This window comes from Geotrypetes seraphini, chromosome 2 (genome assembly GCF_902459505.1).
Source record: "Geotrypetes seraphini chromosome 2, aGeoSer1.1, whole genome shotgun sequence".
Taxonomy (NCBI): domain Eukaryota; kingdom Metazoa; phylum Chordata; class Amphibia; order Gymnophiona; family Dermophiidae; genus Geotrypetes; species Geotrypetes seraphini.
In genome coordinates, this window is record NC_047085.1 from 109939760 (window position 1) to 109964693 (window position 24934).

Consider the following 24934-nt stretch of genomic DNA (forward strand, 5'->3'; position numbering starts at 1 on the left):
TCCTGCCTTTTTTTTTTTTTTTTTTCAGAAAGGGGGAACGCTTCCATTGGCCGCAGAAAGTGGGCATCCCTCCTGCCAATTTTCTCTCGTGGGGGGACTTTTTCTTTTTTTATGGGACAGATATTTTGCGTGTGTAACATCTGCAAAATATCTGTGCTATAAAAAAATATATACACACCCATTGGTCTTTGGGGCCCTCTGCCTGTTTTGTGGTTCGGGTGGTATTCTTTTACTGCCCATGTGAAACAGCTATTTCCTCGCCTCAGCTTGCTGGGCGGAGTTGGCTTTCCTTTGTTGCTCTCTGTTCCAGTACCATCCATGTCATTATTTGTGGAGAGTTTATTTTTCTTGTATTCATCTTGTACTTATACTGCTTTTTTGTATTTGAGCTTTTGGTGCCTCTGTTGTTCCTGTTACCCTGTTGCACCCTTTCTAATATAAATGATTACAAAAAAAAAACAAAAAAAAAAAACACCACACATAAAAAACACCAGACAGACCTGTCGGTTCCACAGTTACTGACAGGTCTAAGACCAGTTGGTTTTTTCAATAGCTAAAACCCCTGTTTTGGGGGGATTGATTTGTTTGTTTTTGTTGTTGGTTTTGTTTTTTTATTTTTTTGGGGGGGTTGCATAGCCAAGCAATGTTAGTGCATCAATCACATGGCTACTTTGCATGGGGTTTTAGTTAATTTGCATGGCCGGATCAGAAAATGGGCATTCGAGGAGAAAAACAAGTGATGAGCCATTTTGTGAATCAGGTCGGTAAAAGCGATCATCGCAAAAACTGTGAAAACAGGTTTAGCGACGATCACTGACTTTAGTGTTTCTAGCAGTAAGTTAGGCTAGATCAGGGGTGGGCAACTCCGGTCCTCGAGGGCTGGAATCCAGTCAGATTTTCAGGATTTCCCCAATGATATGCATGAGATCTATTTGCATGCGCTGCTTTCAATGAATATTCATTGGGGAAATCCTGAAAATGACTGGATTCCGGCCTTCGAGGACCGGAGTTGTTCACTCCTGGGCTAGATCCTGAAATTTGCACAGAAGTTAATTTGTTTTAATTTAGCTTATTTGTCATTTTAAATGAAAACACCATTAAAGCTCACATAAAAATGATTTAAAAAAAAAATTAAAATTAAAGTTTTATTTATTTATTCAATTTTCTATACCGTTCTCCCAAGGGAGCTCAGAATGGTTTACATGAAGCATTTTCCCCGTCTGTCCCGGTGGGCTTACAATCTATCTAATGTACCTGGGGCATGGGGGGATTAAGTGACTTGCCCAGGGTCACAAGGAGGTTTGAACCCACAACCTCAGGGTGCTGAGGCTGTAGCTTTAACCACTGCGCCACACTGTCCCCATGCTTAGATAAACCCTATTTATGGGCAGTACATCAAGTATGCAACTCTGATCCTATACAGTACACAGTGTATAAAAACATTAAAGATACAGTCCTCAAAATAAAGTACTGTAGTTTAAATAGAAAGAAAAGATAGTTTAGACTTACTTTTGTTCTTCATCCGTCCCACTGTTCCCCCTCATCATCTGTTCCCTCTCCACCATGACATCGTTTCTCCCTCTCATCTCTCTCTTCCCCATGCATTTGTACCTCACGCCTCTCCCACGCATGTCCAATATTCTGTCTCCCTCCCTATGCCCAACAGTTCTCCTCTTTCTTCATTTCCCCAAGTGCACCATCTCTCTTTCCCTCTCAACTCAGACACCCATGCTCAACAATTCTCCCTTTTTATTCCCTCCCTCACCTCAGCATCTCTTTCCCTCACTCCCTCCATTCTTCCATTCTATGTCCCAAGTTCAAGCTCCCTTCTTCCTTCCTTTGTATGAAGTTTGTGTTCCCTCCCTTCCTTCTGTGTCCCAAGTTCATGCTCCCTTCTTCCTTCCTTTGTATGAAGTTTGTGTTCCCTCCCTTCCTTCTGTGTCCCAACGCGATTCTGCTTCTCCCTTCCTGTACCAATATGAAGCTCTTCCTCCCTTCTGTGTCCCAATGTTCCCCTCATTGTCCTTCCCTCACTCTGGTCTGTGTCCCAAATTCATGCCTCCCTCTATGTGTATGTTTTTACCTCCTCTGGCCAGCTCCCTCCTCCCAGCTGCACTTCTCTTCACAAAGCTGTGGTTCCTACATGCGGCACATGGCTGATCCAGAAGCCTTCCCTCCGACATCAGATTACTTAGATTTTAAAACACTGAAAGGTAGTATATAAAATCCAAGATGTGTACAGGACCTTTACTAAAAACAGAGCAATCTTTCAACATAGAACAGCAAGGATCTAGTTTATGTCTTTACTAGGGAGTGAATCCTTCTGATTCTGGACAAGCCACTTAACCCTCCATTGCCCCAGCTAGAAAACAAGTACCTGTATATAGTATTTAAACCTCTTAGGGCTCATTTTAAAAAGACGCAATAGAGGTTTCTACCGCAGGCTGGCAAATTCTATGAGCATCGGACCATCTACCTCGCCAGCCCGAGATAGAAACCTCTACCGCAGTTTTATAAAAGCCAGCGTTAGATTGTAAATGCAGAAAGGTGGTACATATCAAATCCCATCCTCTTATTATTACACACGCCTATTGCAAAGAAAGAGCCTACAAAAATGGCTGTATATGCCTTTATACACATGGAAAATTTTCAAAATATTCTGAGTCCCTTAATTTAGGATCTAGGTACCTAAACCTACTTTCCTAAAACCCTGCTGAGATATAAAGTATAGACCAAGTCAATAAGTTGTTAAGCAGGGTACTGATTGCTGGACTGTAGGAAATATGAAACAGTATACAAATATGTATACCAATATATCCAATTAGCACACAACTTCTCTCTTATTGTTTAAAGAGACAATATGAAACCAGCTATCAATTGATTTGGTTCCCATATGCTCAGAGATATGAAGCTCTAATGGGGAGTGTTGGCCCCCCTCACGGAGCTTACTGTCCAGTCTAAGCATATGTTATAATAAAATATGTTGCAGAAATTGATTGAATCAGTATAACATATGCTATGATTGGATGGTAAGCTCCGCGAGGGGGTTGACCACTCCCCATTAGAGCTTCACATCTGAGCATAAGGGAACCAAATCAATCGATAGCTGGTTTCATATTGTCTCTTTAAAACGATAGGAGAGAAGCTGTGTGCTAATTGGAGATATAAAGTATAGCTACCTTATTCAACTAAATGCAGATGAGATGGCACTCGGCTGCGTGGGCTCTCATAGGCTCTCCAACATGCGGAAGGCACCCGGCGTGGAAGGCTGGCCGGTGGACGGCAGAGGAATCCCCCTGAAGCGGTGCTATGTGGGCTCAGGGGTTCTTCAGCAGCTGGCGGACAGAAGAGGCATCCCCCCGAAGTGGCACTGCGGGGTTCTCCATTCCCTCGAAGCAGCACTGCGGGGTTCTCCAGCGGCTGGCAGACGGAGGAGGCGGACGGAGGAGACGGCGCTGCAACACCCGACACCCAACAGGTACACACCCCTGGGCCACCCCGCGCCACTTCCTCAGCACCTTTTGGGTTCTGGAACTAATTGTCAGCATTGCCATTATGGCCTATAGGGACATGTGCTTTGATATACGAGTACTTTGGATTACGAGCATGCTTCTGGAACGAATTATGCTCGTAAACCAAGGTACCACTGTATATAGAATGGCCAATCTGCAGGAGGACAGCAGAAAGTCAGCAAGTTTTTGATAACTATCTTCTTCAGCATGGACTTTTCCAGACCACCTCTTAGCACCTTGGACAGCTCCTCCACTCCAGCTCCACTCCAGGGTTATACAGATTACTGAGAGATCTTCTCCTCTCTATTACACAGGAAATACTATTCTGTAACTTAGTGTGTACAGTTAATGCCAAGAAAAATAGCACTTAGGTACATAAGTATTAATCACTGTTCTATAAAACATCATGTAAGTGCTTCTGCAAATAACTGCAGAGGGACACACCTAAGGGCAGTGCATGGGAGGGTCATGAGCATGTCTCCAATTTATACACATAACTTAGAGAATACTAGAAGTTATCGCCAGGATGGCAGCCAAATTTGTGCAAGCTGCCGAGATGTGCATGCAAATTAATTGGCTAACGAGCTCTTAACCATCAATAACTGGATGCAACACCCCCCCCCCCCAATTAATGACATGAATTGGCAGTCATTAAAACTTGCTTGCGCATCTGACCGCGCAATGTTATATAAGGCAAGGCGCCCAACTCCCATAGCGCACAGCCCAATAGGGAGCATAGCCTTGAAGGGACACAGGTGTGTCAGAGGCATTCTGAAAAGTTACGTACATAGATATAGGACACTGGGTGCACTGACTTGGGGGGCAGCATTTATACCAGGTTCCAGCAGATGTAAGTCCAGCACCCAAAGCCAGGCAGAGAAACAGGTGCTGCACACTGTTCTATAAAGTGCACACATCCTTAATAGACTAGTTCTTCATATCAGTTTGTTTAGCTCCCATTTTTTAGCGCTGTTTATAGAATTCCTTTCTATGTGCGTGCACTTAGGTGTGCTTACTTATTTATTTTATTTATTTATTTAGATTTCTATCCTGTCCTCCCAACAGCTCAGAACGGGTTACAAACGGACATTCACAGTGTCGGGAGAGGACATGAAGCTAAAGACAGGGACGACAGAGGACAAAAGAACTATAAATAGAAGAGAGGATACCGATAGAAGCATACAAGGGGACAGTTTCCTAACTATAAAGGGACGAGAGGATAAAGATAGTAGCTATCGAAGGGGTCAGTTTACAATAGAAACATAGAAATAGACAGCAGATAAGGGCCACGGCCCATCAAGTCTGCCCACTCCAATGACCCTCCCTATCTATCTTTGCGGATAGATCCCACATGTTTGTCCCATTTGGCCTTAAAATCTGGCACGCTTCTGGCCTCAATAACCTGAAGTGGAAGACTATTCCAGCGATCAACCACCCTTTCGGTGAAGAAGAACTTCCTAGTGTCACCGTGCAGTTTCCCGCCCCTGATTTTCCACTGATGCCCCCTTGTTGCCACGGGACCCTTTAAAAAGAAGATATCCTCTTCCACCTCGATGCGACCTGTGAGGTACTTGAATGTCTCGATCATATCTCCCCTCTCTCTACGTTCCTCTAGTGAGTAGAGCTGCAACTTCCCTAACCGCTCCTCGTATGGGAGCTCCTTGAGTCCCGAGACCATCCTGGTGGCCATTCTCTGGACCGATTCCAGTCTCAGCACATCCTTGCGGTAATGCGGCTTCCAAAATTGCACACAGTAATCCAGGTGCGGTCTCACCATGGATCTATACAGTGGCATAATGACTTCAGGTTTACGGCTGACGAAACTCCTGCGTATGCAACCTATGATTTGCCTTGCTTTGGATGAAGCTTGCTCAACTTGATTTGCAGACTTCATGTCTTCCCTGACAATCACCCCTAAGTCTCTTTCTGCTTCAGTTTTTATCAAGATCTCGCCATTTAGGGTGTAAATCTTGCATGGATTTCGGCTTCCCAGGTGCATGACTTTGCATTTTTTGGCATTGAAACTGAGTTGCCAGGACCTAGACCAGTGCTCCAGTAGAAGTAGGTCATGCATCATATCATCTGCCATTGAATTATTGTCTGTTGTGCTCTTGTTCACTACATTGCTTAGCTTGGCATCATCGGCGAATAATGTTATTCTTCCTCGGAGCCCTTCTGTCAAGTCTCTTATGTAGATGTTGAACAAGATCGGGCCCAGGACGAAGCCCTGTGGCACTCCACTTATCACCTCTGACATTTCGGAGGGGGTGCCATTCACCACTACCCTCTGAAGCCTACCTACAAGCCAGTTCCCAACCCAATTTGTCAATGTGTCGCCCAAACCTAAAGAACTCATCTTGCTTAGCAACCTGCGGTGTGGTACGCTATCAAATGCTTTGCTGAAATCCAGTTAGACGATGTCCAGGGACTCACCAGCATCCAGCTTCCTCGTCACCCAGTTAAAGAAGCTGATCAGGTTGGATTGGCAGGATCTCCCCTTAGTAAATCCATGTTGGCGGGGATCCCGTAGTTTCTCCTCGTCCATGATTCTATCCAATTGGTGTTTGATTAGGGTTTCCATTAGTTTGCTCACTATCGATGTGAGACTCACTGGTCTGAAATTTGCCATCTCCATCTTGGAGCCTTTCTTGTGGAGTGGGATGACATTAGCTGTCTTCCAGTCCATCGGGACGTTACCTGTAGTAAGCGAGAGATTGAAGAGCGCGGATAGCGGTTCCGCTAGGACATCACCCAACTCCCTGAGCACCCTAGGGTGTAGGTTGTCAGGCCCCATTGCCTTGTTGACCTTGATTTTTGACAGCTCGCAATAGACGCTGCTGGGTGTAAACTTGAAATTACTAAACGGGTCAACTGATTTAACCCTTGTCTGTGGCTGAGGGCCGATTCCCGGCGCCTCGCGGGTGAAGACTGAGCAGAAGTATTTATTTAACAGTTGGGCTTTTTCCGAGTCCGTTTCTACAAAGTCTCCGTCTGGTTTTCTGAGACGTACTATCCCGCCCGAGTTCTTATTTCTGTCACTGATATACCTGAAGAAAGATTTATCTCCTTTCTGGATGTTCTTTGCTAGAGACTCCTCCATGCGGAATTTGGCCTCCCTAACTGCTGCTTTGACGGCCCTTGACTTGGCCAGATATTTTACTCTAGAGTCCTGTGTCCCTGATTGTTTGTAAGAGATGAATGTAATGTAATGTAATTTATTTCTTATATACCGCTACATCCGTTAGGTTCTAAGCGGTTTACAGAAAATATACATTAAGATTAGAAATAAGAAAGGTACTTGAATGAATGCTTTTTTCTTCTCTTTGATGATGTCCGAGATCTCCGTAGAGAACCACTGTGGCTTGTTGTTCCTACTCCGTTTGCTTACTGATTTAACATAGCGGTTTGTTGCTTCCTGTATGGTGGCTTTCAGAGTTGACCACATTTCTTCCACGCTGACGGTGTCTGCTTGGCTTTGTAGCGCCTGGTGAACGAAGTCTCCCATGTCTTAGAAGTTTGTGTCTTTGAATTTGAGAACCTTGGTCATTGTGGTAGATTTCGTGAAACCTTTCCTGAGATTGAACCATATCATATTGTGGTCACTGGAGGCCAAAGTTTCACCCACCGAGACCTCTGTGATACTTTCCCCGTTGGTAAGTACTAGGTCCAGTATTGCCTGATCCCTTGTTGGTTCAGATACCAGTTGCCTGAGTCTTGTTCCATTCAAAGAGTTTAATAGCTTCCTGCTGTTGCCGGAAGCAGAGGAAAGTGTGACCCAATCCACATAAGGCATGTTGAAGTCACCTACCAATACTGTATCACCCCGCAAGGTGATATTCTCTATATCTCCGATTAATTCCTTATCTAGGTCATCTTGATGTCTTGGGGGTCTGTATACTACGCCAAGATACAGGCATTTGTCCTTCCCTCTGGCCAAATTTACCCAAAGGGATTCCCCAGTGTACTGTACATCTGTGATTCTGGTGACCTTAATGTCCTCTCTAGTATATAATGCTACACCACCTCCCATTTTACCCTCCCTGTCCCAGCGAAGCAAGTTGTAACCTGGTATGACCATGTCCCACCCGTGGGAGTCTGTGAGCCAGGTCTCAGATATCGCCACTACATCCAGGTCGGCATTCCTCATTTCTGTTTCCAAGTCTAGGATCTTATTTCCCAGACTGTGGGCGTTGACGTACATAGCCCTCCACGTTGTGTGTTTGTTGTATCTCAGTGGGGACGATCCCTTTTTATCAACTAGGACCCCATTAGCATTATTCGCCTGTCTCTTACACTCCATAGACCCAGAGCTAAAGCTTGAACCTGTCTCGGACTCCCCATGACTATAGTGTGCTCCTATCTCAGACTCGGTAATGTGTGTACCCTGTGGGGGTATTCCCGTTTGGGCTACTCGAGCTCCTTTAGTGCAATTTGCAATGTGTGCACTCTCTCTGGTCCCAGAATTATAATGTGTACTCCCTCTAGAATTATAATGTGTACTCCAGAATTATAATGTGTACTCCAGAATTGCTATGCAATGAGTCAGTTCATTCAGTATCTTTGGCAAAAAGGAAGGTCTTTGTTGCTCTCCGAAAGGCCATTAGCGAGTACAGTGACCCGATCCGAGTAGATAGTTGGTTTCACAGGTGAGGGATAAAGTGGCTTGAAAAAGCCCAATATGCAGGACAAAACGGGTCCCGTCAGATCTGTAGGTTTGAGAGTAAATATGCCACACGACTGAGGAATCGTGTCGTCAGACTGAAAAGAATAAGAACAAAAATAACACATGCTTTATATGAGCTAAGTGCTTTTTGATTTACTTTTCTTGTACATGAATATTTTGTCACATTTGATTATATATTTTTTTAAAATATTAGTATTTCATTAGTATTGAAAACTGTGAGTTATAAATTGATTTAAAGAAAAAAATTTAAATATAGCAATTTAATTAGTCGGAAGGTTTTTTTTTTTTTTTTTTTTTAGTATCGATGAACGAAACCCACATCCACATATAAGCCTTTTAGATTGCAAAGATCTTTGGCATGGATTTCTAACATCCTTTTCCTTCAGTTTTTGAGCCTCTTCAACTTAGTAAACCCTAGGAGAGTATCTAGTGTAAGCGTTGGTTTACTCTCTAAAGCTGAAAGGGGATAAATTCCGTACAAACGTAAGGAAGTTCTTCACCCAGAGAGTGGTAGACAACTGGAATGCCCTTCCGGAGTCTGTTATAGGGGAAAACACCCTCTAGGGATTCAAGACAAAGTTGGACAGGTTCCTGCTAAACTGGAACGTACGCAGGTGAGGCTGGACTCATTTAGAGAACTGCTCTTTGACCTAAGGGCCGCCGTGTGAGTGGACTGCTGGGCAGGATGGACCACTGGTCTGACCCAGCAGCGGCAATTCTTATGTTCTTATGTCTTTTTCTGATATAAGTAAGCACACCAACAGATAAGAGCTCCAGTGACAACTTACACTGCAATCTTAGTACCAAGATGCATTATAGAATTAGCGTGTTAAAGAATTGCTCCCTAAGTGACCCAAAACCTCTTGGAGTAATTGTTAGCCTGGAGGAATAACTAGGACCATTTTAAATTGGCTCATGATGGGGCCATGCAGTACCACATTAGTTATAAACTCTCCAAGGCCAGAGGGTGAGATTGTTTCTTATGTGCACTGATTCCTCCTATAAATTGCTTAGAAAGAGTTTGCTGGTCCTGTAATTTTCTATTGAATATGCAATAATGAGACCATGGATGAAGACCCTGCAAATGTTTTGCCTCTTCTAAATAAACAGACATGTTTGGAAGCCACCAATACTGTTCTATATAGTAGCATAGTAGATGACCGCAGATAAAGACCCGAATGGTCCATCCAGTCTGCCCAACCTGATATCAATTTAAATTTGTTTAATTTTTCTTCTTAGCTATTTCTGAGCAAGAAATCAAAACTCTACCCGGTACTATGCTTGGGTTCCTACTGCTAAAATCTCCATTAAAACCTACTCCAGCTCATCTACACCCTCCCAGCCACTGAAGCCCCCCCAGCCCATGCCCCACCAAACGGCCATACACAGACACAGACCGTGCAAGTCTGCCCAGTACTGGCCTTAGTTCAATATTTAATATTATTTTCTGATTCTAGATCTTCTGTGTTCATCCCTTAGTTCAATATTTAATATTATTTTCTGATTCTAGATCCTCTGTGTGCTTCTTTGAACTCAGTCACCGTTTTCCTCTCCACCACCTCTCTCGGGAGTGCTTTCCAGGCATCCACTACCCTCTCCATAAAATACAATTTCCTAACATTGCCTTTGAATCTACCACCCCTCAACCTCAAATTATATGTCCTCTGGTTTTACCATTTTCCTTTCTCTGGGAAAGATTTTGTTCTACGTTAATACCCTTCAAGTATTTGAACGTCTGAATCATATCTCCCCTGTCCCTCCTTTCCTCTAGGCTTCCAGTCTCTCCTCATACATCTTCTGGCACAAGCCTCCTATCATTTCCGTTACCCTCCTCTGGACCGCTTTTATCTGCACTGACTGTCTGGCACTATATCTTGCAGTAGAAGGAGGGCTCAGCTGTTTTCACCAAAAGAAGATTTTGGATTTCTGCATTAGGAGAAGCTATTTGCACAGAGAGGTCTGGTCAGCCCTGCCTAATGGAGAGCTCACCCTAAGAGGTCCACATCTATTGAAACACAACTGAACCAAAACCCAGATTAGAACAACAAAGGGTTGCATTTATGGAACAGCAACTGGATTCTTCCTCAACCATAGAAAGAAATTGGTTTTATGGCATTATACATCAGACTGGATGCTGCAGGGAATGCATACAGTAGTTCTGTACTGCAGTAAGACTGTAAATTCCACATTGACTCAACAGAACTATTACAGGGCAATTCTGTAACTGGATACATGCCATTACATGCCCGTTGTGCACATAAATGCCAAGAAAATTGGCACTAAGGCACATAAATACACTACATGCTAATTTACAATGCAGCATTTAAGTGCCTTAGCCTGTAACTGCAAGGTGGTGTACATTTAGGTGGAGCATGAGAGGAACATGGGTGTCTCTAACTTATATATGTAACTTACAGAACACTACAAGTTACACATATTACATGGTACACTTATGCATATCCACTTATGCGAACCACAAACCCAGCATAAGTGGGCACACCTACATTTAGCCATGCCAATGCAGGTTTACACTAATATTCTGACGCAATCTAGGTGCACATATGCCATTATAGAATAGGAATGGCCTACACTGCACCAGCATGGCCACATCTAAGTGCCACTTTAAAGAATTAGCCCTTTAGGAGGCAGTTGTCAACATGGGCTACCAAGACAGGTTATTTTACCACTAACTCATGCTATTTGAGCACAAGTCTCGTTTTATGCATTGAAACTTAGTTAACCATAACATAACGTGTTTTAATGTCATTCCACATTGCTAACTTCCCCCACCTCTTGGAGTCTTGGGTGGACTGACAGTGATCTGGGCCCCCTGTGCAATAAGGGTCATGGGCACCTAACCACCTATCAAAAGTGATTATATTAGATCAGTGTCTTTCAAACTTTGTGCCATGACACAGTGTTATGCCCCCTTCATAAGTAAACACTAGAATAGATGACATGGTTACATATGCAAGAGTCTGTCAATGTTATGAGCATCTGCGTGCGTAAAGACACAACCGCCCAGACAAACATCATTCTTTGACGTGATTAGACCTTACAAACTAACAGCAAGTAATTTTAGGGGTCCTTTTATCGAGCTGCGGTAGGGGTTTAACGCGCCTGCCGCGCTAGCACCTGCATTGAGCAGGCGTTAGTTTTTTAGCCAGCCGCAGGGGTTAGCGTGTGATGAAATGTCAGACGGGCTAACCCCGCTAGCGCGGTTTGATAAAAGGACCCCTTAGTTTTATTTTTTATGCAGTAGTTATCCTAACTCGAGCAACAAGGCTTTGTTACTGTTTAGATCTTCTTATCTTTGCAAACTTGAATTTTCAGTTTTGAAAGAAATTAAATTGAAAAAAAGAGCGACGGCAGATGGTGGATGATGAAATGCATTTTTGCTAGTCAACTATCAAGCCGCATTTTGAGTTAATTTCCACTCAAAAACAAGCACATCCATCGCATTCATTAGCAATTCTAGTCTATCTACTTTAGTTTCACCGTTGTTACAATTACCCATACATAGCTTAAAAACTTGAAAAAATTAAATTTGAGAGTTATTTATTTATTGATTTTACAATTTTATAATTTCAATTATAATGTATCATGAAAAACATTTGCTCTGTTTAGTGTGCCAGAGCTAATAAAGTTTGAGAGACACTGCATTAGATGGAAGCTAGGGTAAAGTTGACCCCCCCCCCTACTGCTGTTGACCCTCAGGCACTGCCCTATTGTTCCAGTGGTCAATCTGCTCCTCCTTGCCAATATGCAATGGAAGCCTTTTATTGCTGTTTATCGGTTAAAACCTAAAATCAAAAGTTCTAATCATAATACTGTGCAGCAAACACTACGGGGGCTCATAATGGAAAATTAAACACATCTAAAAACCTGCCCAAGTCAGCACTTGGACATCTAAAAAACAGGTCGTCTAAGTGCCTATAATCACAGAAACATGATGGCAGATAAAGGCCAAATAACCCATCCAGTCTGCACATCCGCAGTAACCATTATCTCTTCCTCTCTCTATCCCAGGCTTCCTTGAATTCAGACATAGTACATCTCCACCACTTCTACTGGGAGACTCTACCACTCTACTCATCTACCACACTTTCTGTAAAAAAGTATTTCCTTAGATTACTCCAGAGCCTATCACCTCTTAACTTCATCATTTGCCCTCTCATTCTAGAGTTTCCTTTTAAATGAGAGACTCGACTAATGCATATTTACATCACATAGGTATTTAAACATCTCTATCATATCTCCCCTCTCCCGCCTTTCTTCAAAAGTATACAGATTGAGATCTTTAAGTCTGTCCCATAATCAAAACAACTTTTTGGACGTATCCAGGGACTTTTTAGGCCTCTGAATCCTGCTGTGTATCCAGAGCTGAAAGGGGCATTTCTGGAGGAGTAGTTAGAGTGGTATGTGGGCCAACCTAGACTTAGTCATCCTTGAGGGATAATCGAATGTTTTAAAAGACTTCCTAGATGAAACTTATACTTTGTATGTTAGATGATGTAAAAACGTGCCAAAAAGGTATCAAACGTGACAAGATAACCACTGCAGAGACAAAGTAAAGACCCACACAAACTCCCCCTGAGTTCACTGACCCCGTCGCACCCCCCACAAAGATCAGAATAAAAACATACATACCTGTCTCCAGAACATCAGCACCAGCCTAGTAGAGATGCATACAGGAGTCTTAAGTAGCCTGGAGGGTGGGCTATTGAACCATAGAGAGGAAGACCCAGGCCAATTAGCCACTCTAACCACTACATTCATGATGGAAAATGTGAGCCCATCAAAAAAAAAACAACAAACCTTACTCTACTGCCATATAGGTGCCACCTGCAGCCATAAGGGTTATTGGGGTTGTAGACAAGTGGGTATAGTGGGTTTTGGACAGCTTATTACTTATACAGGAGTTCTGGTTAGATATTTTTGTGGTACCCTTTTTGTGAAGTTCACAGAAGTGCCCTGTAAGGTGCCCCACTGCTCTTTTGCCATGTCTGGGTGGCCAATCCATCATAATGCTGGCCCCTCCCACATCCAAAAGGTCTTGTCTGGGCATTTGGGACTTGGACGAATTTTTGATTGAAAATGTGGTATAAAGATAGACGTACTGGACGATCAAACATCTGGACGTCCAAATAGATGATTTTCATGAAAAAAAATTTATTTTAGATGTACTTTTCAAGAATGGAGATTTTCCTACTGCCAACTTTAGGTGACTGGCGCCCTATGTCCAAATCGGACTTAAGACATATGTTTTGATTATGCCCCTCCACGTCACAGCACGTAGTATGTGAAGAGAAACAATTATGCAAGATGTTGCTATCTATAGAGATCACAATGTGCATCTCAATTGTACCTACATTCAAGTAGCCTATAGATACACTGACAAATAGGCCCTTAGGTACAGGTAAGGGTGCAAGAATATGGCTGCCTATTACCTTGTAGATTTTGAAGTTTCCGAGCTTGTAAAACAGATATGAAGGGGTCAATATTCAGCCATCGGCAGTAAGCTTTTTGCTCACTGCCGATAGCATTGTTCTCTGATATTCAAAGCCAAGACCTCTATGGGCTTCAGCTTCAAAATTCAGTTATTTTTAAGTCAGCTAACATGCTAATCACTTAAGTCACTATTCATCAATTAAGCGGCCATGAGTTACCACATAAAGACAGGATGGACATTTATGCTGCTTAAGTGCTCATGATGAATACAAGCACTTACCCCCTCTTTTACAAAGGTGCGCTAAGCTTTTTTGCATGCGCTAAATATTAGTGCACGCTAAACAAGCGCTAAACGCTAACGCCATTATTTATAGTACAGGTATAAAGAGAGAGAGAGAAAAAACCCCTGATCATTTGGTTGCTGTATGATCCAATACCTAAAAAAAGAATTAAAAACCACTATGATTTTGTAAAAGGGGGGGGGCAGCTTTTTTTTTAAGTTTCAAATGATTCAAAAACATTTGATTAAGAAAAAGGCTTAATAGCAATAAAAAACCAACCCCCCCCTCCCAGAAACCAACAGTAAACTGAAAAAAATATCCACAGAAAAGTAAATCTATGCAACCAGCAATTAGAACATCAAATCGAGAACACCTAAGAAACAATGCCACAAGGAGATAGACTAATAAAGGAAATATAAATAAGAAATCAGAACAGGATCAGTACTTCAGACTATCAAATAACCAGTACTAGAGACCTGAAGCCTAGCGGCCTCTTTACCACCAAGAAAAAAGCATAACTAAGAAGGTTAACCCTTAAAAAAAAACAAAAAACCAATATCTAAACCCTATTTACCATCAAAATAATATATTTACATAAATTTGTGCATCCATTGAAAAAGCCTCATAGCATATAGGGGTCCTTTCACTAAGGCAAACTAACCAAATTAGCGCGCGCTAAAGATTAGCACTAACTAAATTTAAAAAAATAAATAAATAATAAAAATAATAAAATAAATGCTAAGGTGCCCATAGAATATAATGGGCACCTTAGCATTTAGCGCGCTTTAGCTTACGCTAAATCGGTTAGCGCACCTTAGTAAAAGGACTCCATAGCCAAGAATTTCTTCCTCCCTTCCTGGGTCCATTTGCAAGCAGCTGGAAAAATTTGAATCTTCTCACCTGTAAGCTGGATACAGCTTTCCTTCACATCTCTATTAAACAACTCCTGTGGGCGATTCAGTGGTCTCAAATTTAAACTTATGGGATAATTCCTGCAAGTTTTCCCGTTTCTACTATACCACCATTTTATCTTACAATAAAGCTGTCTGTACTCTCTTTGCCTGAATGGAGCCACTAGTCGTTTCTTCAGTTTTATGTGACTGGGTAACCATCTCTTCCTCAAGAGCCTGAAGTTGAGCAGAGTGTTGAACTGAAAAATTAATAAAACCAGAATAAACCTGATAAAGTGAAGCCAATGCAGACCAAATAGAGCAGAGTTTATTCCAGCCAGTTATATTAGAAGCTGTAGATTCCGTTCTTTGATTCAACTCCCAGTTAAATTCAAGACCAAACTAAAAACATTTCTTTTTCAAGATGCATATCATAATCTCTAAATACTTCCTTTCCCAAAACCAGTAAAATCATCTCAACCGCTTTTATGAAGCGACCCTATCCCTAATGTCATATCCTCCCCCTCCTCCCTTTCTTTTAAATTTCATTTTAATAATGCATTTATTGACCCTTCCTTCCCCTTATTACCCTCAAATTCATGTAAGTTCTTGTTTATTGTCTTTATAATGTTCACTCCTCCCTCATATATATATATAATTATTATTTTACCTTTTATTTATTTATTTATTTTTTAGCATTATAAACCGGCTAGATACATGTTGATGGTCGGTATATTAAACACAATAATAAACTTGGAAAAAAAAAAAAAAAAAAAACCCTTAATACTAACAGGCCAGGACCTTATTGTGCACAACTCCTGGACCTCCAGTTACTCCTTCCAGAGGTGGCATCTCCTCCACACAATGCTGCTGAAGGAATTGTCTGATGAGCCAATGGAGTGGAGGAATAGCCTAGTAGTTAGAGCAGGTAGGTTACGAGTTCTACTCCCACTGCAGCTTCCTGTGACTCTGGGCAAGTCACTTAATACATTGCCACAGGTACAAAATAAGTATCTGTCTAAAAGATATAAACTGCTTTGATTGAAACAACAGAGAAAAAGCACTAGAGCAACTCCCATCCCCTTTACCCTCCCAATGACTGCATGGCCAGGGTGATTCCTACCCCTCCCCTAGTTCATCCTCCATTCTCCTTCACAAATCTGGAAGGAACTGTGGTCCAACAGGACTAAGCAAAACATTGCTTCCTTGATCACAGGCCTTCCCTACCTCCTGCACAAGGCAAAGCCTGCTCTAAAATCTCCATTTTCAGGTCTCAAAATTGGGTTGAGATGAGGAGGGGAGATCCCATACACAACCCTTACATTGTGGCATAAGGCAACAGAAGAAACAAAATTTTAAAAGGCAGCAAGTCATCCAACAGCTTAAGGAGAATTCCAGCCACACTTCCTAGTCAGACACCATCTTGGCAACAGTTTCTCAACCAACTGCCCACTATTGCTATGTTCCCTCTAAGCTGAGCACGAGCAATCGCGCATACATTTCTAGGAGCGTCGCTCATAGATTTTACAAGGTCACTCACAAAAATTCTTGTAAATCTGGAAAATTGTTGGGTTTCAGAACACGTCGCTCACACAAAATCAACTTTTTAGAACACGTCGCTCACATGAGAAAAAAAAAATTTGCACACACCTGGCCAATCCTTAGAAGGAGCATTGGTTTTGAGTATAGGGTGGTTAGTTTTGTTGGTTTGTTTTTTCAGCTATGGGAATTTAAGATGTCGGCTTAGAGCAGGTTTGCATGCAAGAACTGGAATAGGGAATTGTGTGGGTTCCACTGAGGAGGACTCGAATGTGGCATCTCAGTGGAGCTTTTGACCCAAACGACCTAGCCTCGCCACAGGTTGTTCAGATGAACTAGGAGGCTACTAAGTAATTAAATGATCTCATTACTGCTAGGACATCACCATCCAGCCAAGTGTGGTGGCAGACAGTTGTAAAGCAACTGTCCTTGGGGATGTAACATGTTTGCTGATGGGGGCAGTTCAGTTGAGTTTGTTTGTTGTATGTACCGTCTGCAGTAGAATGATAGGAATTTAGAAAAATATATCCAAACAGTACTATAGTACTTAACAAGATACAAAAAAATGAATGCAAAATAGGACCAGAGGACTGGCCTGTATGAACTCCACAGACCAAAATCCTTAGCAATTACAGTATTATAAAATTGTTTTTTGTGTGAATCCTCAGTGTGAGGAGATGAGCTCATTCACACATATTCCTTTCTCCACTCAGTACAAAATGAACAAAGCACGGCTTTATAAATGTCTCCTATCATTCTACTTAACAAGATACAAAAAATTAATGCAAAATAGGAGCAGAGGGCTGGCCTGTTGAACTCCAAACACCAAATTCCAATAGAAAACAACTCTATTGCTCTGTTTGGCCCCGGAAATACACCGGCAAAGGAACCATATCTTGATTTCAGCCACACACCATCATCGGATTCACAAATGTGTGTATAAATATACATGAATCAAACTATAATTAGTGTCAAATAATATTAAATAATAATTATTTTGTGAATTCAGTCAAAGTTCAACAGAACTTTTTACTAAACCACAATAGTGGTTATTAGCGCAGGGAGCCACGTTGAATGTTCGGTGCTGCTCCTGAAGCTTATAGAGTTCTTATGAGCTTTGGGAGCAGCGCGGAGCATTCAGCGCGGCTCCCTGCACTAATAATCACTATCGTGGTTTAGTAAAAGGGGGGGGGGGTAAGTTTGCTTTGTTATTACACCCACGTCCTGGCTAATGGTTGAGGTTCGTGTGGTCCGTTTGCTGTTAAAGTGGGAGCATCCATAATTTATGCAGTATTTCCATCTCCCGTTGTTTAAACATCAGCGTTCTTGACACTAATTATAGTTTGATTCACGTTTATTTATACACACATTTGTGAATTCGATGATGGTGTGTGGTTGAAATCAAGATATGGTTCCTTTGCCGGTGCATTTCCGGGGCCAAACAGAGCAATAAAGTTGTTTTCTATTGGTGTTTGGAGTTCAACAGACCAGCCCTCTGGTCCTATTTTGCATTAATTTTTTGTATCTTGTTACGTAGAATGATAGGAGACATTTATAAAGCTGTGCTGTGTTCATTTTGTATTGAGTGGAGAAAGGAATGTGTGTGAATGGGGGATGGGATTTGATATACCACTGTTCTGTGGTTACAATCAAAGCAGTTCACACCAGTGTTCTTCAGTGAAAGGCCAGAAGGCCAGTGGTGGGCCCCCAGAGGCCTCTGGGGTGGCCCCCATTGTTTTTCTGGGGGGAGGGGTTCTGCTACTCCGCCTCTCTACCCAGGACAGGCTCAGGACAGAAAGGGGAAAGTAGATGGGGGAAGAAGAGCCGCATGCTTGAAGGACAAAGCATTTCTCAAGAGACAAGAGAGAATATATTTGGAAATGCTCACAATCTTGAGGATACCCTCAGTGAAGTTTGAAGGTGGGCTGGTGGAGATAGATGTCATTCATTCAATGAAACACTTCCACAATGATAGGATGCACAATGTCAGATGGTATATTAGTGATACAGTGCAGGTTGGAATGTCAATATAAGACAGATGAAAAAGCCTCAGACAAGGGCCCTCCCACCTCCACAATGGTGGAATAGCGGTGGCAGAGCGTTCACTTCACTGGCTAAAAAACCTCCTTTGCATGAACCAAGCACTGCACTGTATTAAAGTACAAGGAAAGATACTGTGAGATAGATGAAAAAGTTCAACTTATCTTCGTTGATCAGTACACCGACAATGGCCAGCGTTTCACTATTCAGCTGCCTCAGGGTGTAACGCAGGGGTGTCCAACCTGCGGCCCCATGAAGTATTTTATGTGGCCCCTATCGTGGGCGATGCAGTGTTTTCCTCTGCTGCCCCTGGGTATTTACCGTCTTGCCGGCTCCCTCCTCTGTCTTGCTGCAGCGTTTGCGCGGCCCCAGAAACATTTTTTTCTGCCAATGCGAAACAACGAAGCCAAAAGATTGGACACTCCTGGTGTAGCGTATCCGATCAAACTTTTATTCGGACACTAAACGCGTCTCCTGCATCATTGAATTATTGTTGGGTTTTCACAATATCTGAGTTTTCTTGGCTATTTATTCAAGGAGATAGATGTCATTAACATACACTGGTCAGCAGTGTTGTAGCCCCCACATGAGAAAATATTTGGCATCTCTCCTTTAGCTCATTAGAATCCAAAGTAGTCCCAGCTTAAAAATTAATGACGACCACTGGTTTACATACTGGGGCAATGGAGGGTTAGGTGTCACAGGAAGCTGCAGTGAAACTCCAACCCAGCTCCCCTGGTTCTCAGGCCACTGCATTTGCCACTAGGCCACTCTTCCACTCCATGTACTTTCTGATTTGAGAGTGCTCAGTGGTAGCGGGCTTCCTTGCTGCTACTTTTTTAAAAAACTAATTATAACCAGAGATCATTTTAAGACCATCATCATCTCCTCTCTTATCAAGCAGCATCATGGGGCAAAGACTTGGAAAAACCACTTAGGCATACCAACAACTGTGGTGAATTTAGGAAACGCCTAAAAACATATCTGTTCTTGGAATTACCTAGGTAGCTGATCCGCACAATCTCTCCCACAACAAACACTCTCATATTCTGTTAGTCACTGACCTCCAACCATGTAAGTTCTACTCAATTGTAGCATTCTTTTTAATCATTGTAAACCGCATAGAACTTCACAGTCCTGCGGTATATAAACTGCTATTATTATTATTATTATTATTACCTCTGACTCATTCAGCTCCTGCTGAGGGCAAGATGAACTGACCATTTTTCCTGCAGTCATAAAACACAAGCAAAACTCAAGTATCCAGGCCCCTGAATCTGAAATGGCACCACCCCGTTCATCAATTCTAACGTATATTCTGTTGGTATCTCAAGTGCTGCACAGTTGCTGTAAGAACCGGCAGATTAGGCACGACAGCGAGCTAAAGCACCGCACGTCCTACCTCCCAGCTCTCTTCCCAGGTGAATCTGCCAGCCAACATACACCATGAAAAGCGGGTTGGCTTATAATATTTAAATCAAACTGAAGAGCAAGTATACTAACAATATTTGGAAGACTCGCTCCAAAATATGATTAGAATACAGTCTAGAAAATTCATGTCCATTAAATAATATGTATATACTGTAGATTTCAAACTGAATCAAAAGTACAGACACACTTTTCTCCATAAAGCCAAGTTACCATTGAAAAAGGCATGAGCTAAATCCAAATTACAATATATGAGCTGTCATTCCCACCTAACTTGCACTTTACAATTTGTCAGCTGTACACTCACTTCAACATACCACTTGAAGCTTTGCCAGTTCTATATCCTATTCACATTTGCTAACTCTATAAGTGTTTCAACAATAACACACATTTTTTCATCAACCACTCCCCTCCCCCGCACACACACCTTGTCCTTCCCATGCAGCAGAAACAGACTGGAAGGCGGTTTCTTGTGAGGAAATTCGCCAGCCGTACAAAGGTTCTGATCCCAGAAAGTTGTTCACGTTGCATAAATCATTTACGTTTTTGAATTACTACCAAATTATAAAAGTGTCTCTGCTTTTTTTCAGCTGTTAATGTAGATAAATCCTACCCTATGCTTGTCACCTGTGTCTAATAGCTGGCAAAGTACAGCCCATCTCTCCTAATGACAGCAGCGACAGATGAGACGGCTTTGTTGGCCACTTTTCTACTCAACGATATAACATATCCAACTGCCTCACCCTGGGTGACAAGATGAGCAAAGTCAAGGCAGCGGCATGGTCACTGAATTTCACGAACACCTTGGCTGCGAGGGTCCATAATTCTGCGTCTACTCCTCTTTCACATAGAGCATCAGTGTACATGAAATTTTGGATCTGGAGCCACAGCGTTATTGGATATTACCGATGCAGAGCAAACAAAGAGCATTTATAAAAGCCTATCTTCAATTTCTTTTTTTTTAATAAATTTAAACACTTTTGTACATTTCACACCCCTCACTGTCAAAAGGCTGGTTCTTAACAATTATGGTATATACACATGAAAAATGTTTTATTATTGCAATTCTCAACATTTATAGTATGTTGCTCCACAATCATCCTAGTGTTGCCTTAGTAAATCCATCAGCATAGCTCCAATACACACACATTGACTATGCATACATCACTGCTATAAGCCTTCATTGTCAAAAAAAAAAAGGAAGCCAGGCACAACAAAAGATGATTCTTCTGTAGCAACAGAGTGAAGAAACACTTACAAACCAATGAAGTAAAAGATGAACAATCAGCTAAAGACATCCCGGCTAATGTCTCCGAAACTACTAACAAGGAAGAGCTTTGTTATGAAATGAATTGTCAGCTCTGCTCCCCGTGAAAGACAGACAAACTCGCATTGAGCGCCGGAGAGAATGGACACAATGCGCTGGGTGTTCTCTCATTGTAATGAAAACACTTTCTAGGAATACACAGAAAGCAGCAGTTTCTCTGGCGCTTTTTTTTTTTTTTTTTTTGCAGTATAATAAAAACAGAAGGAAACGCATCCTTTCCAACCATAAAGAGATATTAACTCCAGCACCGAAAAAAAAAAGTGAACAGGACATACCCCCCCTCCCCCCTAAATCTCTGAAACTGCTCATTTGTTCCTGGCCGGCGAAGACACACGACTTCATTATTCTTTCAGAGATGCTCCCTGACACCAATAACACTGCCTCGGGGAGGGGGAGGGGGGGAGTGGAGCACCATCCGCAGTTCAGCGGCTCCTTAGTCTAAAAAGGGACGCGCCGCCGGCCGTCAAACGCATCCTGTACAAAAACAGAAAAGCCGTTTCGGCTTTGGAGACACCCCGGGAACCATCGTCGCGGCCAGCAAATCAATCCCACTGCAGCAAAGAGAAGGGCACAAAGTGCACGAGGGGAGCCACTCACCAGCTGCAAAGAGCAGAGGAAGATCAGCGTGCAGCGTCCCGTGCAACAACCCATGATAAGATGGGGTGGGGGGGGGAGGACGGCAGGGAGAGCGCGCCCCGACCTAGGCACCGGACCCCAGCAGGCAGAGCTCTTCCCGGGCACCGGCGGCGGCCCCTCCGCCGCCCCCCTGCCTTCGCCTCGCTCTCTCTCTCTTCCTTCTCTCGGCCGCTCAGCTCAGCGGTCTGGCAGCGCACACTGTGACAGCGGCAGCCTCTGGCACTTAATGAGGGAGGTGCGGAGAGGGGGGGGGGCTTAGTTTTTCCCCTCCCTTGTTCTTAGAGAGAGGGGGTGGGGGGGGGGAGCACTCCGGGTTTCCCCGTCGCGGGTCCTTCCGGGGAGAGACTGGGACGGCCGGGATCCAGAAGGGGTCAGGGAGAGGGCGGCGCTGGGCGGTGCCTGAGTGGATTTATAACAATTGTGGCGAAAGGCATCCGACGGCAGAGCGGCAGCTTTTGTGTTCGCTTCGTCTGCGCTAGGAAGAAGGAGCAGCGGCGGCGGAGAGCAGGTGCTTCCTAGTACCGGGCACAATGCGTGCTCCCATTTGACTCCAGCCTGCTGCGCTTGATCAGGCGCGGCTGAAGCTGGCCGTGCGATCTGGGACGTCCTGGGATGCAAGAGGATAAAATTAGAGCCCTGGCTTTCAAGCAAAGATTGAATGGAGGGGGAGGGACATTTTTTTTTCCTCATACCTATTCCTCTCCCAACAACCTGCACTGATTTTATATTTTTTTTCACCTTGTGGCCTTGTGCCTGTTCTTTTTATTTGGAGATTAAAAACATCATTCCACCCCTGGTTTAGAGCACTACCAGCAATTAGACTGGGCCTGTACTCCACTGCAGGACAGAAGGGAAAGGCCCTGACACAGTTGGGGTTTGAAAACGACATTTGGGTGGACTACATGGGGCTTCTGTCAAAACAAACGATGCCATAATTTCAGTGGCTCGGAGCGATGCTCAAAACTACCACCAACATTAACATGGGTTAATGGCAGGTTTGGCACTTGTGTTATTGTGCGCCTAATGTGCCAGTGGCTTCATCTAAGTGTATGTTAATGCAATCATTACCATCCCACAGACATGCTAAAAAAAAAAAAAAAAAATTGCACAGGTGTTTAGCATAGGAAACTTTACGCCAGGTACAGTATATACGAGTTGGTGAAAATAAGTGAGTGTCTAGTGACACTCCTTCTACCTCTTCAACCAGACTGCTTCCTGCCCCCTCCCCTTCAAGACAAACCTGACCTGACCCAACCCACACCCCCTTCCACTAATTTAAAAAAATATCCTGGTGAACTAATGGTCCCCCTTCCAACCAGTAGTGAGCATCAGCCACAACCCTCCCCTAATATTAAAAAAAAACTGTCCTCATAGTCCATTGGCCCTCTGGCCTCTTTCCTTCCTCCCTGAATCACAAATAGAAGGTGATGGCTATTCACTCCTATGGTAGATTGGCTGCCATTTTGAAGATTATGGCATCTGGAGGCGGGAATGAGTGGGCATTGTTCCTGCCTTGTATGAGATATGGGGGTAGGGGTGGACTTCTACTAGACCACCAGGGCATTTTGTTTGTGACTGGGACAAGAAGGAGGTGAGGAGGCTGGGGATGCACTCGACCAACAGGGTATTTTTTAGACTGATGGGAGGAGAGAGAGCTAGGGGAGTCACAACCACAAAGGCCTTTTTTTAATTTGGGGAAGGAGAGTTAGGTTGTGAGGGGGTTGGTCATGTTAACCCTTCTGTCAGTGCCTGAACCAACCACCACTCAGGCGCTGAAAGAAAAGTTGACATTTTGTGCTAAGCTGCAGATCACTGGCGCAATTTTAACACAGCAGTAATTTGCATGCTCATTAGTACGAGCTTGCTGTGGCAATTTTTGGGCACCAATTGTACAGTAGAGGCTTTACTGCAAGACTGAGCATTGTCACTTCAGTTGTGGGAAAAATAATAGAAGTGTTGCTGAAAGAAAGAATAGTATACTTCCTTGAATCTAATGGGTTACAGGATCCGAGGCAACATGGGTCTACAAAAGGTAAATCGTGCCAAACGAACCTGATTGAATTTTTTGATTTGGTGACCAGAGAGCTGGATCGAGGACATATGCTAGATGTAATTCATTTAGATTTCAGCAAAGCCTTTGATACAGTTCCTCATAGGAGGCTGTTGAACAAACTTGAAGGGCTGAAGTTAGGACCCAAAGTGGTGAACTGGGTTAGAAACTGGCTGTTGGACAGACGCCAGAGGGTGGTGGCTAATGGAAGTCGCTCGGAGGAAGGAAAGGTGAGTAGTGGAATCCCTCAGGGTTCAGTGTTAAGGCCAATCCTGTTCAATATGTTTGTGAGTGACATTGCTGAAGGGTTAGAAGGAAAAGGGTGCCTTTTTGCAGATGATACCAAGATTTGTAACAGAGTAGACACCGAAGAGGGAGTGCAAAATATGAAAAACGATCTGCAAAACTTAGAGGAATGGTCTAATGCCTGGCAATTAAAATTTAATGCAAAGAAATGCAGAGTAATGCATTTGGGGATTAATAATCGGAAGGAACCATATATGCTGGGAGGAGAGAAGCTGATATGCACGGACGGGGAGAGGGACCTTAGGGTGATAGTATCCGAAGATCTAAAGGTGAAAAAACTGTGTGACAAGGCAGTGGCTGCTGCCAGAAGGATACTGGGCTGTATAAAGAGAGGCGTAGCCAGTAGAAGGAAGAAGGTGTTGATGCCCCTGTACAGGTCATTGGTAAGGCCCTACTTGGAGTATTGTGTTCAGTTTTGGAGACCGTATCTGGCGAAGGACGTAAGAAGACTTGAGGCGGTCTAGAGGAGGGTGACGAAAATGATAGGAGGCTTGCGCCAGAAGATGTATGAGGAGAGACTGGAAGCCCTGAATATGTATACCCTAGAGGAAAGGAGGGACAGGGGAGATATGATTCAGACATTCAAATACTTGAAGGGTATTAACATAGCAACAACAATACACTCCAAATTTGCCAAAATTCCTACTGTAGAAAAAACACAAAAAGGCAACCTAGTCACATCAAGGTTTGTGTGGGGGACGCTCAAGACACCAAAATTGGCTCGCAACCAACAAACCAAAATGGGGTGAATATAATATAGGGTGCTCTCAGTGTGAACCCTCAGTGATAG

General features: G+C 43.2%; 1 protein-coding gene across 3 annotated transcripts in view; it reads right to left on the reverse strand.

The window, feature by feature from the left end:
• The window catches only part of NKAIN3 (sodium/potassium transporting ATPase interacting 3), an 814348-nt gene extending 792330 nt beyond the window's left edge, over positions 1-22018 (reverse strand). For 2 of the 3 annotated variants that reach the window (XM_033933438.1, XM_033933436.1), the window contains exons 1-2: positions 21750-22018; positions 14829-15078 (exon numbers count right to left, since the gene is read on the reverse strand). In XM_033933438.1, coding sequence (XP_033789329.1) covers positions 14829-15078; positions 21750-21803 — 304 coding nt within the window. In that variant the 5' untranslated portion in view covers positions 21804-22018. The remainder of the gene's footprint in view (positions 1-14828; positions 15079-21749) is intronic. The other variant, XM_033933437.1, reaches the window with a different exon arrangement.
• Between the last annotated feature and the right edge of the window lie 2916 nt (positions 22019-24934).